General features: G+C 41.8%; 1 protein-coding gene across 1 annotated transcript in view; it reads left to right on the top strand.

Annotated features, from left to right (window-relative positions):
• Window positions 1-19,933, top strand: part of HIBADH (3-hydroxyisobutyrate dehydrogenase) — a 74,590-nt gene extending 54,657 nt beyond the window's left edge. Inside the window, exons 7-8 of the mRNA XM_081833856.1 lie at window positions 16,716-16,872; window positions 19,051-19,933. Coding sequence (XP_081689982.1) covers window positions 16,716-16,872; window positions 19,051-19,209 — 316 coding nt within the window. The 3' untranslated portion in view covers window positions 19,210-19,933. The remainder of the gene's footprint in view (window positions 1-16,715; window positions 16,873-19,050) is intronic.
• Window positions 19,934-24,755: the final 4,822 nt, after the last annotated feature.

Genomic DNA, 24,755 nt, shown 5'->3' with positions numbered 1-24,755 from the left:
TCGGTTCCCGAACGTTTTGGAACTCGAATGCTGCAAACCCGGAAGTAAATGCTTCCATTTTCGAACATGCCTCAGAAGTCGAACATCTTCCGCTGCGTGTTTCTCACTTTTCTGATTTGAATTTGCAGACTGCCCTTTTGCGCCTTGGAAAACTCGAACAGTTTTCCAGAAGGGATTACATTCGAAAACCGAGGTACCACTGTATTTATAAAACTGCCTACAGTACACTGGCTGCTGTACATTAGTCAGAGGACTAATGGTCACTGTGATGTTGCATCCTCATGACAAGAGGAAAATAAACCTGGACCCATCCATTGGCCTGAGAAGGAGAAACTGTAGGGAAGTTTTTCTAAGGCTGCTGAGTTGGGAGAGGGAGGGTTGCTTTATGTTACTACAGTCTGTCACAAGCCATTTTGAGGATCATTGGATTAACAGGTGGGTTATGAATTTTCTAAATTTTCTTCCATATTCCAACACAGTAGCAAATAGCCACAATGCTTCCCTGTCTCAAATCTGCACCCACTTCTGTTTGATGTGAAAAATGGAAAACTTGCTGCTGCTGCTGCTGTTGATTCCTTGTTTTTTAATATTTTGACAAGTGTAGATCACAGTCCATTCTGGTGGCTCTTATCTATAGAGAAGTACGGATAAGAATCTCAGTCAGTAAGAATCTTGCCTTGAGATACAGGAGTCTGTTTCTCCTTGCAGAATATCTATCTCACCACTGCACGATTGATCATGTAAAAAGTCCAGAGACAGAGGTTGTTTACATTCTAGCCATTTTCTCTAGAATTAATGCCATTCATTCACTAGTTGGAGAGTCTGGATGAAGTCATTGCCATACCATTGCAATCTAGTCTTTTCCCCTGCTGTCTTCCCCTATTTTTAAAAACCTGCTTTGACTGGACAGACTGTCCAGTATAGGCTGGTTAAGTACCATTGAAACATTTCTCTGATACTGGGCCTTTAATAATGTCCTGATAATTGCTGGCCACAGCAATCATTCCCATAATTAATTGTTTTCTTCCTATAACCTGAACAATACCATGGTTTAGGATAGTAAAAAACAAAATTAAGAAAATTATCACAAAGGTCATGCTACAGATAAGAAACATGACTTTTCTAAATAACTAAATAACATGACATTTGTGGCCTCAGCTATCTGGAAATAACATATATTAAGATCTTGGCCATGGGCAAGATGCATTAAGGGATTTTTTTATGGAGATTATAGTGTCCTCTTAAGTCTCATGTGGAAACAATGCATTTTGTTTTCCTTTAAAAAAATCTGCATCTAATTGATTGCAGAAGTGCCTCAGTTTTGTTAAAGGGCTGTACTGTGGGAGAAGATCAGTGTGTTGGTAGATCAGTGTGGAAGTTTTAGAAAAGTAGGGACATCTCTGGCACCATGAACTATGGGATGTGTAGACTTAGAGCAACATACACGAGCATTAATGTATTATTATTTTTTTATAATATTTTATTAAGGGTTTTTTAATTACAATATAAATAAACAAACAAAAATATTACATATCATAACATATTTTCTTATCTCCTTTGGACTTCCTCACATCTCCCGCTCCTGCGTTCCAAATTGTAAAAATTAAACCAGCAATTTATCACCTTATCTCCATCCTTACTATCTAATTTTCAATGTTATATCTCAAATTTTAGATACATTTATTTCACTTCTTAAAAAATTAAACTTAGCCTAATTATTATCTAAAAATTTGTTTTTCTTTAAATTTGCCTTATCTTCATAATTCACTTCGTCTGTTTTGATGGTGCCAAATTGTTTATGATCAAGCATCCTGCTTAACATTCATACAGTTTACAATATTTTTGCAAATAAATCTTGAATTTTTTCCAGTCTTCTTCTACCGTCTCCTCTCCCAGGTCTTGGATTCTGCCAGTCATCTCAGCCAGTTCCATGTAGTCTATCAGTTGCATCTACCATTCTTCCAGTGTGGGTAAATCTTGGGTTTTCCAATGCTTAGCGATGAGTATCCTTGCTGCTGTTGTTGCATACATAAAAAATGTCCGATCCTTCTTTAACACCCCTTGGCCGACAATACCCAAAAGGAAGGCCTCTGGTTTCTTAGGGAAGGTATACTTAAATACCTTTTTCAGCTCATTATATATCATTTCCCAGAAGGCCTTCACTCTAGGACAAGTCCACCAGAGGTGAAAGAACGTTCCTTCATTTTCCTTACATTTCCAACATTTGTTATCAGACAAGTGGTATATTTTTGCAAGTTTGACTGGGGTCATGTACCATCTATATATCATTTTCATTACATTTTCTTTCAAAGCATTGCATGCAGTAAAATTCAACCCAGTAGTCCACAATCTTTCCCAGTCCTCAAACATAATATTATGCCCAGTGTCCTGTGCCCACTTTATCATAGCCCATACACGAGCATTAATGTAAGCTGTGAGATGACGAAAAGCTTTGAGAACAAATAACTGACCCTCCATATTCCTATGCCTTAATACAAAGGTAGGCAATTGCCTGTTATCCTTGACTCCTATCATCCTTGGCCACCATGCTGGCAAGGGTTGGTGGGAGTTGTAGTTGGACAACATCTGGAGAACACTATGTTAGCTATTCCTGCACTCCAAGAATGAGCTTCCTCCCTCTTCTGTGAAGCATATTCTAAGTGGCTAAGCTAGAAAGCAACCGATGGGACATTCTGTTGACTTTTCTCATTGTCTTATTTTATCTTGGCTCATTTAAAATGTGACGTCCTGAAATATATGCTACAAAACACTTTAATAAAAAACCTCACACACCATGAAAAGGAGGCTAGCAATTAGACTACAAGTAAGGTATTGCTAATTCAGCACTCGGGAAATATAATTGCTTGGTTTGCTTACTTTAGCTGAATCAAAAGTGTGGAGAACACTGCCACCACTGAAACAATGTCCAAGCTCTGCTGTTACATAGTCTTCCGCCTGAGCCCTGCATGGAGCTGTCCAGGGTGCCGCTGAAGCCTCACCTGGAACATGCCGGGTCCATTGCTCAAAACAGAACAATGGTTTTCCATCCTCCACCACCACACAATTTGTCAGTCAGCGTTCGGTGTGTACTGAGCATGCTCAGTTTTCTTTGGACTTTTTTTTGTGGGAGAGAGGTTTCCAAGGGGAGAGTTGGGAGATGTTGGGTAAGTACAATGGGTGCCCAGTTCAAGCTACAACAAGATGTTCCATTTCTCCCTTGATTTCTATAGCAAGCTCTCACTTCCATTACAGTGGTACTTTGGGTTACAGAGGCTTCAGGTTACAGACTCCACTAACCCAGAAATAGTACCTCGGGTTAAGAACTTTGCTTCAGGATGAGAACAGAAATCCCTGTGACAGGGTGAGCTCCCATTGCTCTGTCCCAGCTCCTGCCAACCTAGCAGTTCGAAGTCACACCATTGCAAGTAGATAAATAGGTACCACTGCAGCAGGAAGGTAAACCAGTGTTTCCTCTGGTTTCCATCACGGTGTTCCATTGCGCCAGAAGCGGTTTAGTCATGCTGGCCACATAACACAGAAAGCTGTCTGCGGACAAACGCCAGCTCCCTTGGCCTGAAAGTGAGATGAGCACCACGCCCCGTAGTTGCCTTTGACTGGACTTAACTGTCCAGTGGTCCTTTACCTTTACCTTTTACCCTTTCCATGGGCATTAAGCATGTTACACACTCCTTGGCCCATTTGCAGTGAAGAGTTCTCTCACCTTTTCCCTAGGTTTCCCCCTTAGATTAGCAAACTCTGAACTGCATAGCTGTTGCTGTTTGGGATACAAAAACAAGGACGCTAAAAAAATTGAATTGGAACAAGGATAAGGGATGATTTAAAGCAATTTAAACTTATGTTCAATGTCTATCCTGCAGTTCTGTTTTGTTCTTTTAAAAATTATTTTTATTGTGTTTAACTCTTTTTCTAGCCATGTAGTCCAGATCTTATAGTTTGCATACCAGTAAACATAACTCCCTCCTGTAGTGAGCCATTAGCTACTCCTTGGACCATCTAGCCAATCCTCTTAAACTCAATTTTGCCAGCCAATTCAGTTCTCGGTTCTCAAACCTTCATTGGCATATATACAAGATTCCAGTAAGGTTCAGTACAATCAAATCACTCGGCAAAATATGCATCTAACACTTAAGTTAATGTTGTATAGCGTTCACGCGTGTTGCATAAACCTGGCTACTACAGTCATACCTTGGTCGACGAACACCTTAGCAGTCGAATGTTTTGGCTCCCAAACGCTGCAAACCTGGAAGTGAGTGTTCCAGTTTGCGAATGTTCTTTTGGAAGCCGAATGTCCACCGTGAATGTCCGCCATGTCTTAGTTTTCAAACCGTTTCGGGAGTCAAACGGACTTCCGGAGCAGATTAAATTCGAGAACCAAGGTACGACTGTATCTCCATTTTATCCCTGTCCTGAGTAAAGATGAGGAAGGCTATCTTACATTTCAACTGCTGCTACCAGTTCACTAAGGAAGATGGGTAGGCATTGGGGTGGATAGTACAGCAGCAAGATCTCTGTTTTGCTTCTGCCACCTATCACTTAAGTACAAACCCTCACATCCAACTCCCACATGGAATGACGTTTATTAATTAAACTGAGAGAGATTATTGTTGTTAAGAGATTGATTCCCTGTCAACATATTTATGATTTTCTGCACTACATGTCGTATGTAGTGATGTGCTTCCTTATGAACAGTATACATTTAATTTAAGTTTGCAGTCTTTGACCGTTTTGTTCCTAAATAGTGTGAGGGTTTCAGTAATTTTGACCACATTGTTTTATATTTGTCATTTCAGTTGCTCTCTAGGAGCTGTGTACCCCGTAAATACTTGTGGGTCCTGATCCTAAATAATAAATTCCTGTTTTGATATTGGCGAAGATAATAAGAAACACATGAGTGTGTGCAAAGCTGTATATATATATATAAGTAAATGTATATTAACACATGCACACACATGTACCCAAAAGGCAGGATAATGGATTCACATTTCCTCTTAATTACCATATCAAGATGCAGTTGTTTTATTGAATTGCCCTTGTCTCAGATGTTAGACTATCTTGACCTATTAAGTTGTCATGTTGTAATTGAGATAAAAGAGGAATTTGCTTTGCATCAGTGCTAATTGGTTTATCAATATCCTCTACCATTTACATTTTAAAATTGAGCATCTGTAAGATAGGGAAGCGTATCTTTAACAAGCCATAATAAAACCCATAAGGTGGTATAGTGCTGTTGTAATTGAGGATTGTAAAGCTGTATCATAGTCAGTTTTAAGTCATGGTTTGCTTAATGAAAAATCAATCACCTATGACTTCATTGTATTTAGTTCAAGTAGAAACTCACATTTTCTGGTATAAAAAATATTCAGTAGCCTGAAGTATCTGGCACCATAATGCTATGCAACCCTAATTGGTTTTTGCAGCCACTGTAGCATGCAAGTATCTCTGGGTTTTCATATTCCAGGTTAAGGTTTGTGGTGCAAATTTGGATTCTGTTTAGGTTCTGACTGCTTTGATTGATGCCAGGTTTAAGGAATTCTATGAGCCCACATCATTAGCAATGCAGCGTTGTCTGCAGTCTAAATTATCTGCCTCTCCTGAGCATGTCTGCCCCTATTGCCAGATTGCATAAAGAGAAAGCATTTCTATCTTGAAGAAAATGAAATGGTGGAAAGAGACTTCTCAAGGCAACAACATTCCCAGTCATGGTGAGTGTGACACTCTCGCCTATGTGTCTTTCTCCTGCCCCCAGAGGGGAGAACTAGACTAGTCCACAAGCTATGCTTCCAAGTCTATAACACAGGATAAATGGCCCTGCTTCTTACCTTTCCCTGCTTTCTCCCCCGCCCTACCTACTATGTGTATGCAAATCTAAGAGGATCTGAGCAGAGAAATATTGCTGGTATTTGTTACTTCCTACGTGTAGAGAATGAGGTCATGTGTGTGTATGTATGTATAGATAGATAGATAGATAGATAGATAGATAGATAGATAGATAGAGTGTATGTTGTTGTTTAGTCGTCTTAGTTGCGTTCGACTCTCTGTGACCCCATGAACCAGAGCATGCCTTGGAGAAACTCACTTTCTTCTCAAAGTTTCTCCTTTTTTTATGTCCATGGAGTTTTCTTGGCAAAATACTGGAGTGGTTTGTCAGTTCCTTCACCAGGTGGGTCACATTTAGTCTAAACTCTTGGCTATGACCTGTCCGTCTTGGGTGGCCCTGCACAGCATAGCTCATAGCTTCTTGGATTCATTCAAGCCCCTTCGCCATGATAAGGCAGTGATCCATGAAGGGGAGATATATATATATATTCACACACAATTAGTGAATTGATGCAACTGCTAATAGAACAGATCTGTGTGAGCAAAGTCTTACAGAAAGCATTGAGATTTGGTTTAAGTTTAATTTTATGAGGATATAAATGACTTTGACTTCTGGAAATGTGGGAAGAAGTTTTATTGTGAGTCAGACCATTGGTCCATCTAGGTCAGTTTTAACTGCTCAAGTGTGGCGAGCCGTTGTGGTCAACCCTCTGATGGGGAGGGGGCATGTCAGTGGCACTTAGGACCAAACCAAAAGCAAGTGGGGACAACTTATGTGCACCATGCATGCACGCATACACACACACACACACACACACACACACACAACTGTGAACTGGCAAAAGAGAAGAACAATCTGTTTATCCATGGGTTGCAGTTTTGAAAATAGCTCTTTCTCAGCATGCAGCACAGGAGCACTACAATCAGCCCAAGGAGATTCTTCCTTCTAGGGCAAGTCATAACATAGAAGCCGGAAGAAGCATGGGGGCTGAGGAGAGGCTCTTGGGCTGCTACAAAAGGCCATCACGTGGGTGAAATCCGGTCCACCGGCTGCCAATCCCTGCCTCTCATTTGCACTGACTAGCACTGACCTTTAAAGCCCTAAATGGCCTCGGTCCAGTATACCTGAAGGAGCATCTCCACCACCACCGTTCTGCCCGGACACTGAGGTCCAGCTCCGAGGACCTTCTGGCGGTTCCCTCGCTGCGAGAAGCCAAGCTGCAGGGAACCAGGCAGAGGGCCTTCTCGGTAGTGGCACCCGCCCTGTGGAACGCCCTCCCACCAGATGTCAAAGAGAACAACAACTACCTGACATTTAGAAGACATCTGAAGGCAGCCCTGTTTAGGAAAGCTTTTAATGTTTAATAGGTTGTTGTATTTTAATATTCTGTTGGAAGCCGCCCAGCGTTGCTGGGGAAACCCAGCCAGATGGGCGGGGTATAAATAATAAATTTTTATTATAGCAGGGGCTTTCCAGGATTACAGACAGGAATGTTTCTGAGGCTTATCTGAAGATGGCAGGATTGAACTGGGTTGGGGTTTTTTTCTTCTTCACGTAGGGCATATTTTCTACCACTGAACATGGCTCTTTCCATTTTACAAGATGGCACACAAGTTTTCTTCCTCCAGAAAACGTTTGACCCAAATCTGCTTAGTATTCAAACAGTATCTTTCATTCAGTTTTCTTTTCTGTTCTAAAACATTTTACAAATGTGGGTGCAGCTGGATCTCATGGTTGGCCAATCTGCATGTGAAAACCATTTCCTAGTCAACAGTGGTCAAATTATTCTTATCATAAACACTCCCTGGATTTTGGGCATTGTCCTTTGGAACTATTAGTGGGTCTAATTAGCAACTAGTCCAAGATGGTGCATGTTTCCTTCTAACCTTGGCTGCTAAACCATGGAGTCATTTCATCATGTGCTGTGCCCATTTACATGTATGTTCAGAAACGGTGGTCCACTGTTTTGTAGCAAAGCTACACAATGAAGTGTAACAGTTGGTTGGGAACACTTGGCAATCCATCTTGCTCTTTAGAAGTTCTCATGCCTGTTAATGAAAGTTGATATTGCTGGGTGGGGGGGTTATTAAAAAAAATCCTGTAAAGTGTTATGAACTTTGAATGCTGGTTCCTTGCCTAAGGAACAATAAATGCAAAAATTAGGCTAGTTGCGAAGGATACTGGAATACAGCTCTGCACACCCATTGAAGGATCACTAATGTGTGCATGAGATCAGAAAGTGCACAGAAGTGATGCTAGATTGTGAAGGATTGGCTCCCACCCACAGTATCAGGTAATAGCACATCCATTCTCCTATTACAAAATGCATGACTGTGTGCCTGTGTATATGAAACAGTGACTTGGGCTGGAGAACTCAAGCATCTGTCCTGCATTAATTTTTCTTCTCCTTTTACGACTCCATTACACTCTTCGCCGTTTCTACTACTGATGGGTCAGGATAGTATGTTATACTGAAACATTATTTTCTCATTTACTATAAACCTGACTGTACTTTAAATGTGTTTTCAGATTCTCAGTTGTTGTTTTTAAAAAGGAAACTGTGCTGCATGACAGGGAACTAGGCCATCCGCAAAACAGCATGGGGGAAATATGCACATTGAATCTTAAGCTCTGATTGACTTTTCTTCTAACTTTTGGAAATTGCCATAGTCTTAAATTTGCAGCAGTGTCCCCCTACTAGCAAAATCAAAGCAGCATAGTTCTGTGCATGTGAATAGCTGCGAGTAAGCACTTACCAACATTCTTCAAGTAGCTTAGAACCACTAAAAATGAATGTTGTCTGCTATCAATTTCTTTGGGGCTGACAAGTGTGTTTTTCGAAGTGACAGAATTGTTCTCTAATAAAATACACACCGTGTTTGCAATTTATAGAGCTTTTGCTAGTTTGGAAAAGAAAATTGTTTCAGCAAGTAGAAATCCCTCTGTAGTAAATTCTCCCCTGAAGAATACATTATCATGATAGGAACGCATTGTTATTCTGCTTATGTCACTAGAACGCTTAATTAAAGCACAAGGCTAGTTTTGTAGGATTCTTCATTCTGAACACCGGAGAAGCAGATTATTCAAGCCGAAGATGGACTTGTGAACTGTTTGCACATGTATGTGTGCAGATCTTACTTTCCGTGGCTTCTGCTTTTAAGAGCAAAGCAGAGAGGATGAAAAGGGGTATGCACTTTGGACAACATAAAGTACATAGGAATAATATATGGTGGGAAGGACTCAACAAGCACAGAGGGTACAAGTAGGAAGTGCCTCCACGTGCCCTTGAGGGTGGGGTGTATGGAGTGAAGCTGCTGCTGCCCATTGGACGAGGGGAGGTTATTCAGGAGAGGGAAGGCATTGCCGGGGCCGGAAACAGGGATGGGAACGTCTCCAGTATAAAATGGCGACGCTGCTTATGTGCTTTGAATCTCAGCATTTACCTGCAAGTTATCCACACTGAATACAGTTACACTGACTTCTGAGTAAACATGCAGTAGGCTTGCTACATGAAGGCTGGCTTTCAAATCAAAAAGATTTCTCTTCAAAATAAACACCCTGAAATATTTATGAATGTCGGCATGTTGCTGTTATCCTGAAACTGGCCATTTTACAGAATGATGTGTAAAACCTGTCTTAATACCTCTGTACAATGCAACATTTTAGATATTTCTGTCTACTTAGGTAGTAATGCCAATTTTTTCTTTATATAGCACATCCAAGTATAAAGGAAACTTACGACTCAGCCAAAATTAATCAATTTGGGTTTGTCAAATTGGTTGCATATAGTCTGAAAAGCATTTTTTAAAAGTTTGGGTTTAGATCTTTATCACCCCACTGAAAGATTGGCAGCAAATTAAACTACGCTAGTAATGTTGGTCTGGTTTAAACGATTGCCTCATTATTTGTGCATTGTTTATTCCTGATAGCACCCCTAAATCTGAGAGAGCTCAACACTATCTTTCAATATTTCAGCTACTTCGATCCCAGTTAAGTACCTTGAAGTATTGTTTCTTTTTATTCCAGGCCAAAATGTTTTAACTATGGTAATGAGTTGTATAACCCCTAGTTTTATCTTGGGTGTGGGATTGCAGAGGAAATGAAACTTCAAATTATAAGGTAGGTTAATGAATGGGCCAAAATTACCCTGTGGGCTGAGCAGGGATTTAAACCTCAGTATCCCCTGTCCTAGTCCCAAACTCCAACCCCAGGGTGGCCAATGTGGAGTCCAAATGTGACTGGACTCCCAACTCTCATCAGTCCCAACCCGCACGGCCCTATGAATGGTTGGAATTGTAGTCCAACATCATCTAGAGAGCATCACATTGGCTACCCCTATCCCAACCCCTAACCCACATTGGCTGTAGAGTTTCAGTTAACTCCTTCAGAAGTTATGATGTAGTGGTTAGAGTGCCTGAGCTGGGTTCAAATCTCCACTCATCCATGAAGTTCACTGGATGACCTTGGGCCGCTCATCATTTCTTAGCCTAACATACCCTCCATAGAGTTGTTGTGAGGACGAAACTAGGAGGAGGGAAACCTTGAGCTCTGCAGGAAAGGTAGAATAGAAAAGTAACACTGCATTTTTTTTTACAATTTTTTGAAATGTTGAAAGTGCTTATCCAGCGACTTCCAATTTCTTTGTTCCTTTTGATGTGTCTCAAGAGGAGGTGAGATGAAGTGGTGAGAGAAGCTAGGAAAGGGTTCTCAAATGAAAGGTCTCTTCCAACCATAAACCTTTCTTTTCACTCTACCTCTATTCTACTAAGAAATCCGTGCCTTGTAAGTTACAAGGCAATTCTCCATAGTCTATATCAAGCATGTCCAAGTGGTTGATCATGGGTCATCCGTGGTCGATCGGAGTCGATTGCGTAATCCTGATTGATTGCCCCCAAAAACACACGTGAAGGCTCCCCGCTCCAATGGGTAGATCACTGCCAGTTTTTCTTATAGCGGGAGTAGATCACAGTCTCTTGGGAGTTGGACATGCCTGATCTATATACATTGTTGGATCAAGTAGTCCTTTAAAATGCACATGAAGAAGTTGCCACTCTCACTGCTCCTAGCTGGGATGAGATAACAAAAACTAACCTAGGAATGTGTCTGCTATTTAAACTTGCTTCAGACTATAGACCCAGTGGCGTAGTAGCAGTTGCCAGTGCCCAGGGTGTACATGTGTGCCGGTCAGGGGCGCCAGCCCAGCCCCCGCCACCAAAGCAACCCCACTCCCTCCAGAGCAAAACTCGGCCGTGCTGAGCTGCCTGCAGGGGGGAGTCTGGCCAGCCAACAAGGCCCTTGGCAGTGGTGAGGAGCGCTGGGCTGGGCTGGGGTTGCCTGCATGGAGCGCCTGGTTTGTGCCCCCTCAAAAATTGTGCACCTGGCCACACCATGCCCCCAGCACCTCCCACGCTATTGTTAGTATTTCATTCCTCCAATGCTGCAGATGAGATTGTTGTAAATCACATACCTGTCTGAGAAGAGCGTGAGAAGCTGAAGACAGTCTTATTTCTTCTGCTGTAATATACTTTCACTTCAATAATAATAATAATTTATTATTTATACCCTGCCCATCTGGCTGGGCTTCCCCAGCCACTCTGGGCGGCTTCCAACAAAACACTAAAATACAATAACCTATTAAACATTAAAAGCTTCCCTAAACAGGGCTGCCTTCAGATGTCTTCTAAAAGTCTGGTAGTTGTTGTTCTCTTTGACATCTGGTGGGAGGGCGTTCACAGGGTGGGCACCACTACTGAGAAGGCCCTCTGCCTGGTTCCCTGTAACTTGGCTTCTCGCAATGAAGGAACTGCCAGAAGGCCCTCAGTGCTGGACCTCAGTGTCCGGGTAGAATGATGGGGGTGGAGCTGCTCCTTCAGGTATACTGGACTGAGGCCGTTTAGGGCTTTAAAGGTCAGCACCAACACTTTGAATTGTGCTCGGAAACATACTGGGAGCCAGTGTAGGTCTTTCAAGACCGGTGTTATATGGTCTCGGCGGCCACTCCCAGTCACCAGTCTAGCTGCTGCGTTCTGGATTAGTTGTAGTTTCCGGGTCACCTTCAAAGGTAGCCCCACGTTTTACTTGTCCTGTTTGTTCTCGGAGCTGGAGAGGACAGACGCCATTATGTTTTTGTCTGTACATAGTGTGTAAATAAATAGTAGATTAGCTCCACGATGTCTCAAGCTACTTGCTGTGTTAAGCTAGAAGATTAGTGTGCATAATACCAACTGGTTTATGTCGCTGAGCGCACTGGAGATGAGGGAAGAATGCCTTCTCTGGAGCTGCGCATACTTGAGCACACTCGGATTTCCAGGGGCTTGCAGGCTCACCCCCAGGGCGTTTTCCAACAGCTATGCCCCTGAATAAACCAAGCATGAACCAGAAGTCGGTTACCATTGAGGTTGCAATTGCATAATAAAATCTACAAGATTTAGCTAGTCAGATAACTAAAGTTTCAAACTTACCTTTAACAAACAAAACTAGACGTGCTTTGCACTTCAGTAGACCTGAACTCCCTGCTAGCTTTTGAAGACTTTTAAGTATTTCCGTGTGGATTATCTGCTGCAATTATTGACGGGATGCTGCACAAACAATGTGGTACTTTTCTCCCTCTCTCTCCTCACCCCCTGCCCAAAATGTGGAACACCTTTGCAATTGTAAATGCATGCGTGCGTTGCACATCCTCTCGCTATGTCCGGTGGCAAGTTATTATGGGGACTGACAGACTGTCATCGTTTTGATAGCTTGAGCAGTATATCTCTTGAACAGCAATAGAGCTCTTATGCAGAAAGTATCATATGTTCCAAGCCAATTTACAGGGAAACAGCAATAACATTTTATCATGGTTGAGAGCCCAGTAGCTGCTTCCTATTAAACTTGCCCTTTCAGATACCTGTCTTGGATTAATTTGTTGATTTCAAATGGAAACTCAGTCTTCTCCACTGAAGCATGACTTTCTAGGATAGACTCTTACTGAATGACAATTACTGTATATTCTACCCGCTTTCAGACCATTACAAGCTTTGGGCGCAGTGGAAGACAGAGGACTTCTTCAGTAACTGATTTTAATACGTGTCTAATTTTAGCTGTCAGTTATCTACGCACCAGTAGACGAATCCACGGAAAGATGAAATGCAAAACACCTCTAACTTGCTCCTTTTAATGATATACTTGCTGCAAGGGATAAAAAGGGAAGGATCAGGGAAAGGAGTCGCTTGAAGAGCACCACATGGTGTGTGAGAACACATCATTTTGAACATTGGGCTTTCTGGATTTTTTAAAGTTTTCTTTTAAAATTGAGTGGTGTGAATGCATGGGAGTTTATTTTTAGAACAGGGGTAGCCAACATGGTACCTCCATATGTTGTGGACTAGAACTTACATCATCCTTGCCATTGGCCATGCCAGCTGAGGGAGTTGTTGAGGGCACCAGGACTTGTCCAGCATTGCCTTCCTCCAAATGATGCTGATGGATACATTCCATCAGTGGATGTCATGGACTGGCTGGATGCAGATGAGTGGTGGGAGACACCACCTGGGGCTCAGAGTGGTGGGATGACGATGAGCGGTCGGAGGTATGAAGAGGGTGGAGCAAAGACAGACAAGGCGGAGAAGTCTCTAGTTGCTTGGGATGCACCTGGGAGAGGAAGAGACTTAGAGAATGGTGGGAAGGCAGGGACCCTCAGTCTTTGCAACTCTGTCATTGGGGCAAAAACTACTGGGAAGAGTTGCTCTGCTCACTAGGACAGCTGTTTTGTTTCTTTGAATAAGGCGTTAACTTCACTGACACCTTGTGAGTTATTGATGACCTATTCCTGCCTTGACAGTGGAGCTGCACCAGTTTGATTCCACATGGAAAACCACTTTTCTCTTTCCCCATTCTCCCCACCCCCCAAGTTTGCACTTCAGATTACATCTCTTTGGGTGGTTGGTAAATATCAGATATACAATCTGCCCATTTTTTATATAACAGAGGGATGTTCTGTTCTGGAAGTGGTATAATGTCAAAGTATCTAAATCCTGAATTTGGTAACAAGAGTTTTGAGTGACTCAAACCCTCGTGGTACTTAATAATTTTCAGTGGAGCCTTAACTAACATTCCAGTATATGGTCCACTGACTTGTCTACAACCATGGCGGTATGGGTTACCTTAGTGAGTTGCTGGGAGTATACCTATGTGGGGAGTGCATTGAAAATGAAACATGCATGAAATGTTGTCAAGTGAGTCTCCTGTATTAAAATGGGAAAGATGGACGAGGTACCCTTCACATGACTGAGGATCAGTCTTTAGACTGGAGGTTAGTTTAGCAGCGCCAGGGGTGGTTTTAAGAGTAGCGCAACCAATGTGGTCGCACCGGGGGCCGCCCTGCCAGTTACACCAAAACAATGCTTTAGAACAGAGCACAAGAGGCGGGTGGGGAGGAATTTTAGTGTCGCACAGGTGACCGCTGAAATTTGAGAGCCCAGAGTCCACCACTGCAGGGGCTGAACGTCAGTTCATCTTGCCTGTGCTGACAGAGGTTTGCTGGCTAACGGTCTGTTTCCAAGCGCGATTCAGAGGGCTGTCACTTACCTTTTAAAGCTGTGCATGGTTTTGAGATATGAGAAGGAATTTCTGCTCCCTGTGCACTGAAGTCATCTTCAGAAAACCCTTCTCTGATTACCCCCAGTATATGATATGAGGTAAGGTGGGTGGTGGGATGTGGGTGGTGCTGTGGGTTAAACCACAGAGCCTAGGACTTGCTGATGAGAAGGTTGGCATTTCAAATCCCCGCTCCTGTGAGCTCCTGTTGCTCGGTCCCTGCTCCTGACAACCTAGCAGTTTGAAAGCACGTCAAAGTGCAAGTAGATAAATAGGTACCGCTCGGGCGGGAAGGTAAACGGCATTTCCGTGCACTGCTCTGGTTCACCAGAAGAGGCTTAGTCATGCTGGCCATGCTCGGCCAATAAAGTGAGATGAGTGCTGCAACCCCAGAGTCAGTCACCACTGGACCTAATGGTCAGGGGTCCCTTTACCTTTACTAAGGTGGGTGGCAACTGTGAAGAGGGTCTGTTGTGTAACCTCATCTATGAAATTCTCTCCCCAGGAGGCCTCGCCTGGTGCCTTTTCAGCACCAAGGGTAGCCTTTTCTTCCTCCCAGACTTTGTACTATCTATTATCATTTTTTTACTGCTGCTTTTATTCCACTGCTTTTGCCAATTTTAGGTGGCTGGTGTTGTCTTTTTTTGGAGGGGGGGTACTTCTATATATTTTTTAACATTTTGTATACCACGCTGATTATTTCTGTAAGGAAGAGTGATGTAAAATCCTAATGCAGTCAAACCTCGGTTGTCGAACGTAATCCGTTCCGGAAGACCGTTTGACTTCCAAAACGTTTGACAACCGAGGCGCGGCTTCCGATTGGGTGCAAAAGCTTCTTGCACTCAAGCAGAAGCCGCGTCAGACGTTCGGGTTCTGAAAAACATTCGAAAACCGGAGCATTTACTTCTGGGTTTTCGGTGTTAGGGAACCGAAACATTTGAAAACGGATCTGTTCGAGAACCGAGGTTTGACTGTAATATGAGAATGACTGTTAATCAGGAGCACTGTGATAAATTATTTAAAATATATAAATATTGAATTTCTAGAAGGATTTTGGAAAATTGCATCAGAGCCTGTAGATTTATAATGCAAAGAAATACATTATGTTTTGTGTGGATGAATGGGGATTGAATTGCTTTAGTACTTGAGCTTTAGTGTTTCTTAAATGGCATACTACAAACAAGAACTGCTGATTGCTTTCACTGTTTGTTGTACCACGGAAAACAATTCTGGGTTTTTTTGCCTAGTATGGTTTTCAGACAAGAGTCCTTGATAAATGCTGTTAACAAAAGCAGTAACTCCTGAGAGGTTTTCATTTTCAGGGGGTTAATGTTATAAAAAGTTCTGTTCCTCTTCTCTTATTAACTTAACTTCTAGTTTTAAAACTACAAAGTGTGGATGTTTTGCTTTCCTAGAACCATTACTTTTCTTTCTTTTGTTAACCAAATCTCTGTAAGTCTCTCCTTTTTACATACCTAGCATTTATGTGAAACTAACTTTTAACAGCTTTTGTTTCTGATTATACCTGCTAGTATAACTGCTATAAAATCACACTTTGCAGCTTGACGGCAACAACCACAGGAACATACCAGATTCTATTTAAAAAACAACAACACACAAAACCAAACAGCATGCAGTATTAAAATATTTTTCACTATGTTTTAAAGACTACCCTCCACTGCATAGTGGCTTGTTCTTTCAACTCAGTGATGGCGATAGAACAAATGATGTTTCTGCTTGGACAAGCTTTGTTTTATCAGGATCAGTAACCTTCTCAGCAATTGACCCAGAACTATAATGCATGTCTCTGAATAGATAGAGAGCATATGTCACAGTGTTGTGTAGACTTGCCTCTTGAGCAAGAGAGTGTAATAAAGATTTAATAAAAAGAAAGATAATAATAAGGAGAAGTTCTTAGTCTTGTTACTCATACTGTAGTGTGTATAGCAGCCATGCTTCTAACTTGGCAGTTGATGGTTCACCTCATTTCCAAGAATATCACTTGAATTTTAAGGATATAATATTATCTTCTAGGGAGCCTCTGGCTCTGAAGCGCCTGGTTTTTTTTATTATTATTCCTACTTTCACCTCACAATTTGCATGCAAAAAGTGTATGGACGATTGATGACCTTTAATTTAAGGAAGGGTCTCCCCTCTCTTCATATCAGTGCTCCAGATCATTTTTCAAGTCTTGGAATAAAGGTAGAGAAATGACAACACGGGCCTCGCATATAAAAATAAGTCACCCATAACATGTGCATTTTGACACGAACACTTCTCTTCTTTTGACCTTTGACAGGTTAGGGCTTGACCCAAAGCTGCTGGCCAAAATCCTAAATATGAGCTCAGGCCGTTGTTGGTCAAGCGATACTTACAACCCAGTGCCAGGAGTAATGGATGGCGTCCCTTCTGCTAACAATTATCAAGGTGGCTTTGGAACGACCCTCATGGCCAAGGTACGTATATTGGGAAAAAAAATGTGTTCATATAGACAAGTTACTTGTCCTTCTTGCTGAACAGAATAAATGTTTTCTTTCAGTACCTTCTCCTGCTCATGACTTTTAGCAGCATATCCTATTATTGTATATAGATTTTCCTGCATTTCACAGAAAAATACAAAATCAGTTCAAAGCAGCGTCCATCTAAATCATGGGTAGGCAAACTAAGGCCTGGGGGCCGGATCCGGCCCGCGGATGATCCGGGAATCAGCGTGTTTTTACATGAGTAGAATGTGTCTTTTTATTTAAAATGCATCTCTGGGTTGTTTGTGGCGCCTGCCTGGTGTTTTTACATGAGTAGAATGTGTCTTTTTATTTAAAATGCATCTCTGGGTTATTTGTGGGGCGTATATATATTTTTTCAAAATATATTCTGAGCCGGCCCACCCCCCCCAAGGTCTGACAGACAGTGGACCGGTGCTCCCTGCAAAAAAAGTTTGCTGACCCCTGATCTTAGGATTTATCCTAAGGGCTTGGGAAAGCTAACATCACACGGAAAAACACATTGAACCAACCAATTAAGATGTAATGCATATAAAACATAGGCTGGTTCTTGGATGGATGAAGGAAAATCAGCTGAGCTGGACTCCTGGAGGCACTGTGGATGAGTGGTTCCCATGTCCAAGAAACGGATCCATCGCCCACCTTGCCTAGGGTTACAGTCCACCTGAAGAGACGCAGTCTCAGGGAGCTTCTGGATCCAGCTTTGTCACCAGAGGCCTAGCTGGCCTCAGTGGCTAGAAGTGCCTTCTACCAGTCATGACTGGTACCCGTACCTGCCCCAGCAGATGCAAAGAGAAGACGATCCTGCTAGCGTAGCATGGGGAGGCCACAGGGGTGGTTGCCCCAGGTGCAAAATTGTTAGGGGGCACAAAATTTCTTTCTTTATATTTTATTGATTTTCCAGGATTTTTAACAAATTATACCAGATTAGTACAAATTAATACAAATTAAAAAGCTGACTACTCCCCCCCCAGTTGTTTGTTCTTTTTTTCCTCCCTCCGTTGCTGTCCCAAGTACAATATCTTTTCCAGCTTTCATTTGGGGCCTGTGTGCAAAATTTCAACACCCGACGTTGCCTCAATACGATTTCATGCTTCTGTCACTAAACAGCTTCTCCATGCGAACCAGGAAGTGACCTCTCCAGACGACGGAACTGCTCTTCCTTTTCTTATATCTGTGGTTGTGATCGTCTGCGTGACACGGATGCCACTACTAGGCAGTTGAATGCGAATGTGTATTCTGTCCATTTCTCTCCCACTCACCCATGCCTACGTGCTGGCAACCCATGCTGTGTCACTGGCTCCAGGTGTGTGAGAGAGCCTTCTGTGGGAAGTTTTCATGTGCACCCAAACCCAGCGCTAAGCAGGATTCCCCCCACCATACTCCTTCCTGGAAGAATGTTTGGTTTCTGAACACAGCTGATTGTTCTGACAAGCCAGATTCTGTGTACAGTGGTACCTCAGGTTAAGTACTTAATTGGTTCCGGAAGTCTGTTCTTAACCTGAAGCCTTCTTAACCTGAAGCGGACTTTCCCATTGAAAGTAATGGAAAGTGGATTGATCCGTTCCAGACGATGAAAAACACGCCCTAAAACAGCAATTTAACACGAATTTTACTGTTTCACGAGACCATTGATCCCTAAAATGAAAGCAATAATCAATGTACTATACTATAAAATAAATAAGACAGTATTTTAGATGAAAAAAATTAACATTTCTTTTCTTATGTGCACTCACTGTTTGGAGGGGGCTCAGGGTCCTCTTCCACAGTCACAATCAGCTTGGCTCCTGGCATTCGTGGAGGCCTCAGAGAGCTCCTGTGGCTGGAGCCCAGTTGCAAAGCCTCTGCAGGCACCGTGGACGTCAGGGCATGGCTCCTGGCATTCGCGGAGCCACTCTAGGTACCGCGGACGTCAGGGCTTGGTTCCCGGCATTTGCGGAGGCCTCAGAGAGCTTCGACAACTTACTTCTGGGTTACAATCGTTCGTAACCCGAGAAAACGTAACTTGAAGCGTTCGTAACCTGAGGTACCACTGTATAAGCTGTATAATAAAAACAACAATCGGATTTTAATTCTTGTTTTACTTTCTTTCTTTTTTTGCTCTGCTTCCCCCAATTCTGTTTTGTTTTTCAGGATCTTGGCTTGGCCCAGGTTTCCGCTACCAACACCAAGACGCCAGTCCTTCTGGGCTCTCTAGCCCATCAGGTCTACAGGGTCATGTGTGCCAAGGGCTATTCCCAGAAAGACTTCTCGTCTGTGTTCCAGTTCCTACGTGAAGAGGAGACCTTGTGAAATCTCTTGACAACGGACACTGTTAACAACCAAACTGTCTTTGGAGCCTTCTTGCTGATTACTCATCAAATACATGGGTTTAATCGAAGGTCATGAATCATGATCTCACCCACCTCTAGTTTGCTGGGCTACAGCAGATGCCAGGATTTATTTTGAAATATTATAAAAAGAAAGGGTTTTGGTGCGTGTTTTAGCTTTACGGTACATAACTGACTTAATTAAAGACCTGTAATCAGGTTTAAATAAAATTCAGTATCCTTGTATACAAAATGACTTGAGCTTTGTTCTAAACTGTGCAAATGTAACTGTGATTTAAGGGACTGATTCTGAGCTTCCTATCTAAGTAACAAACCATTTCATCTTTTAAAAAAAATTATTCCCATGAAGAATTTTCCTGATTTTTTTACATCTCGCTTTGGCCTAATTATAAATGCTGGTGGAAAGTTATATTAGAAGAGGTTTGCGAGTTTATTGAAAGGCTGCTGCTTATACGGTTTTAAATGGTAGACATAGTTAAAATAACACTGTGTGTGATTAATCTTTGCTAATCTGATTTTATATATATATATTTTTACCCTTTTCACATATTTTTGAAAGGTTCATGTCTACTAACCTCACTGTTACACATTTGCTTTAGGTATATCCTGCATTATTATAAATCTAAATAAATAAATCCCATGCCTTCGAAGGCAAATAAAAACCAAGATAGTGAATGATCACTAAATGTGTTTTTGTGTGTGCGATTACATTTGTTTTCCTGCCCTAATTATAGGACTCTGGGTGTACAGATATATGTATTTGTATAAAATCTGTGTAAAGCTCTATAGACGACTATATTCTTTAAAGTTTCCCTCGTCTTTCACTGCAGTCCATATGTATTAACATTGAGGACTACAGTCCAGAGCAATAAGACCTGTTAGTCTTTCTACATAATAAACGTAGCATGTGAGTATACTTTTTATTTTGCACACGAAGGAACCCTCTGAACCTATTCATGAGGAGAAGTAAATTGTTAATGAGAGCGGGCAATTACCACAGCTTTTGGCCAGGGATGGGTAGGAGAAAATCACTGTGTAATTTTGCTGTGCTCTTTAAGTACACCCATCTCTGCTTAATGGTGGGGACCAAGTAGAGATTTACCATTGGTTTCAGTAAGCTATGGACCATTGTATTGTTTAGGAATCCCTAATACATGTTTATCCTGGATGATGCAGCACCATTGAATAGGACAATTGTATGTAAGTATAAGTATAGTGTAGGGACACGGGTGGCGCTGTGGGTTAAACCACAGAGCCTAGGACTTGCCGATCAGAAGGTCGGCAGTTCGAATCCCCGTGACAGGGTGAGCTCCCGTTGCTCGGTCCCTGCTTCTGCTAACCTAGCAGTTCGAAAGCATGTCAAAGTGTAAGTAGATAAATAGGTACCGCTCCGGCGGGAAGGTAAACGGCTTTTCCATGCGCTGCTCTGGTTCTCCATGCTGGCCACATGACCTGGAAGCTGTATGCCGGCTCCCTCGGCCAATAAAGCGAGATGAGCGCCGCAACCCCAGAGTCGGCCACGACTGGACCTAATGGTCAGGGGTCCCTTTACCTTTTATAAGTATAGTGCAAGTATATTCCCATTAGTTGTTTTGAATAAGGTCAATATTTGTTTGTTTCCATCAATGGATTCACATTGCAATCCAATACATGTCTACTCAGAAAGAGGCTTTATTGAGTTCATCGGGGCTTTCTCCCAGTCTTTACATCTCAAGCCCCAAGATGTGATGTGGAGGAAAGTCCCACAGAAAGAAAATTTTGGATACAGGTGTTGAAATTTTGCTGTTTAAATAAATAAAGTGTTTGGGGAAGTGGCATTCCAACGGCTGCACCTAGGAGGACATCACAGAACACATTTCATGGTTCTCTCATTAATGGCTGGAGAGCTTTGTGGAATGATAATTGTAGCACAAACGTTTGCTGTTATGGAGTACTCATTCACACATTATTTTTTACTTCTGCTTTTCTTCTCCAGCAGCTCCCACTGTTGAAATCTTCTGTTTTTTTAATAAAAGCAGTTTGTGGATATATGGCATGAGAGCAGCTTAAAAAGAAACACAGGAGGAAATACTGTGTTTCCCTAACCTACAAACTGTTCTGTTGCACAACAGCTGATAGCACTCAGAAAAAATTAGAAGTGTGTGTATGTTTATGGACCATGGACCATGATGTAGACTACAGTGGGAAGTCCTGAAGAAACTTTATTGAGTTGATGGCACAGACACATAAATGGTTATCTGCTAATGGAAGTCAGGTTGGGAAACGGGTTAAGAAACCGACATGTTCAAATCACGAGTCCTGCATAAAATAGACTGTTGATATTTTTTATTTTATTTTTAAACCTACTTGCTGGCTTTTGTGCTTTTTGAGAGTGTTTATTCTTTTAAGATTCTCTCCACCTTTTAAGTAAAACTTGAATTGTGATGTTGGCACTTAAATAGCCATCACTCAGTGTGAAATCTGGGTATTTCTCTGACAGGGTTGACAAATCCTAATGAAGGCTACACTTTCCTTTTTAAAGAAAAGATCAACACAGATTCAAATATTCCTGTGTGCTTTACGTAATGATTTGTGAAAATAGTTTGTTGAAAGATATGAGTCATTGATGGGGGGGGGGGGAATTGACTTCTACAATTTCTTGAGACAATGGTATTTAATTTAATACCACAGGCTAAAATCCGCATATTTTTGCGAACAAATTTTGAATGGAACCCCTTTGTAGATAGAGATAAAGAGAAGACTGGGGCTGCTGTTCCTCATTCTCCTTAACCGTGACCTAGAGTCTTCCTTCTCCTTAGGGGTCGGAGGTAATTAGTTATGTCTGCTTGTTAAATGTTGAGGTTTGCTGAGCCAAGTTCCCAGGAAGACAAGACTGTTAGTGTGGTAACTATATAGTCTATTAGTCACCAGGCTTTACCCTTGAGTTGGAAATAAATGAGTATACATGATCTTTCATTTTATGTGGCAGATCCTATTGCATTTGCAAAATTTATCTGATCGCACAACAGATAAAGGTCACCAACTGCTGAATCACAGCATGTTATTTAGCAGCAAATAGAAATGTTTCTACAGTACTTTTTGAGGGTAGACCAGCCCTTTGCAGATACCATTTTCCACTCCCCTCTGCATAGGTATGTGTGGAGGGCGGGTCACAATGGCAGCAATGGGTTCTCCTCCCTCTGTGTACCCAATTGGATATTACCTCTGCATGTAGGTGCAAATTGTCTGATCGATATGCCATATTTTTTAAAAAATTAGCAACACAAAGATCATGTAAATTTTTGTGTACACAAATATGTCCATACGGACTTCAGTATGTTCAGCGGACACATGAAACCGACATGGTTGTTAGGGAGCAGAACTGAATGCAGTTGCTGGAACACTAAACCGAAACACTCACTGCATGCTGCAACCAGTTTGTTGCACTAGTATTGTGCATTTTCATTCTTAAAGGTTGGCTCAACTGGAGAACTGTTTGGGTATGATAGATTGTGGCTGTGTTCGAGGCTAAACGAGCTTGAATCGAAATACACTTCTACATACAAAAGGTTCTCCCCACCCCACTTTTCTCAAAATGATGGTTTCCTGAATCTAATAGTGCACTTATGTTAGCTGGAGTAGAGCCAACACACAGAAGATACCAGAATTTGTTGGGGGTCTTAAATGCTTTTATTACATTCTTTAGCATTGTCCATTCTTTTTCTACCAATGTATTTCATGCCATTTACCATGGAGAGTGGAATGTCTGCATCAGCTATCTGATAGAAGAAGAAGAAGAAGAATTAATAATAATAATAATAATAATAATAATGTAATAATTATTATTTGTACCCCGCCCATCTGTTTGGGTTGCTCCAGCCACTCTGGGTAGCTTCCAGAGTTATTTAAATTTATTAAACCATTCTTTCCCACTTGATTGTAATAAAACCTCAAAGCAGTTCAATAAATTTATGTCCTGCTTTCACTGTAGGTCCAAAAGTCACAAGGTAGCTTATCTGCAGCATGCTATACTTACCAATATAGATGCACACACACACATACACCCCATAAAACTCTTATTTTTTTTGTCCTTGCCCACAATTCAGTGGCCATTGTTAGGAGAAGAGTAATATTTTTGTCTGTTGCAAGTGTGATATATGGTAACAGACGTCACTTTTGCTCACCTTGCTTTGCTAAACCAATAGAAGTGCTAGCAACCCAAACTTGAAGAGCGAGAAACTTCACAGCTCTGCAAAGAGCTCTGACTATTGACAGAGCTTGTTTAGATGTCGGAAAGACAGGAGCTACCTCCTACTAAAACTGAAGCCTGTGCGATAAAGGCCATGCCAAAATGTTTTGCCTGTCCAGAGGCCCCTGGAGGCTATTGCTTTGGCAGCAGTGCCTGATTCTTTCGCTCTGGTTGCCAGGAGCCTGGTGCCTTGCTAACATCCCGCTTTTGTTTATGACCTAATGTAGCGCTAGGTTTCCAGCTTGGATTGAATTAAGCTTTTTAGATCTTACTGTTTTGCATATGTACACAACCGAGCTGACAAGTGTATATTTAATATGTTGCCCTGACTCTAAGAGTAATGGTGGATATTCAATCTGCTGTAAGCCGAAGCGGTGGGAGGGGGCAGTGGTGTGTCTGCCAAGGCTTGTAAGAGAGACTCCAGCAAAAGAAAAAACGAGGGGGGGGGGAGGAGCATGGGAACGCTTTATGCATTGCTGCAAATGCAGGATTTAATTTCTCCTTTTTATAAAGTAATTTACAAATAGATTAGGATATCATCAAGCAAAATAAATTCCACGTAATTAATGTGCATCGTGCACACATATATTTACAATCTGCTTTTAACTAACATCGTGAATTGGCAATTTTCATAACATCTTTTCAAGCTTGTTAAAAACGTGCTCCACATGCACCGCAATAGTGGGAAACAAACCACAATATTTTCAGAACTTGCTCTCTCTTTCCTTTGTTCTTTAATGATTCCTGTAAAGCCTAGATATTTAAATGCTTGGGTGTACAAATGTACTTGGTGTGTGTTATGCGGCCCACGAGCCAAGGCGATGAGTAACTATACAACCATTTAGAAGACATCTGAAGGCAGCCCTGTACAGGGAAGGTTTTTATGTTTATGTTTTTATATATGCTGGAAGCTGTCCAGAGTGACTGAGGCCACCCAGTCCAATGGGTGGGGTGCAAATAATAAAATTATTATTATTATTATTATTATTATTATTATTATTGAATAGGATGTCCCTATTTTCATTGGAGAAATGTTGGAAGGTATGTGTGCCTTTTACATGCACTGAAAGATAGAGATGTGCCTTATTCTGTGTAAGCTTAATTTTAAGACACTGCTAGACACCAGCAGGTTGTGTTTCCAGAAGGATTTTTTAAAAAAACTCCATACCCACAGAGGCACTTTTAGGGTTCAGCCTCACTGGGCGCCATGCTGCAGAATGATGTAGAATGGATTGCAAGAGACAAGATGGCACCATATTTTAGTGTCACACTGGGGGCTG

Source organism: Podarcis erhardii (genome assembly GCF_964252035.2).
Source record: "Podarcis erhardii genome assembly, chromosome: 12".
NCBI lineage: Eukaryota > Metazoa > Chordata > Lepidosauria > Squamata > Lacertidae > Podarcis > Podarcis erhardii.
The sequence above is the reverse complement of the archived record's forward strand: the minus strand, read 5'-3'. Positions and strand labels throughout refer to the sequence as shown.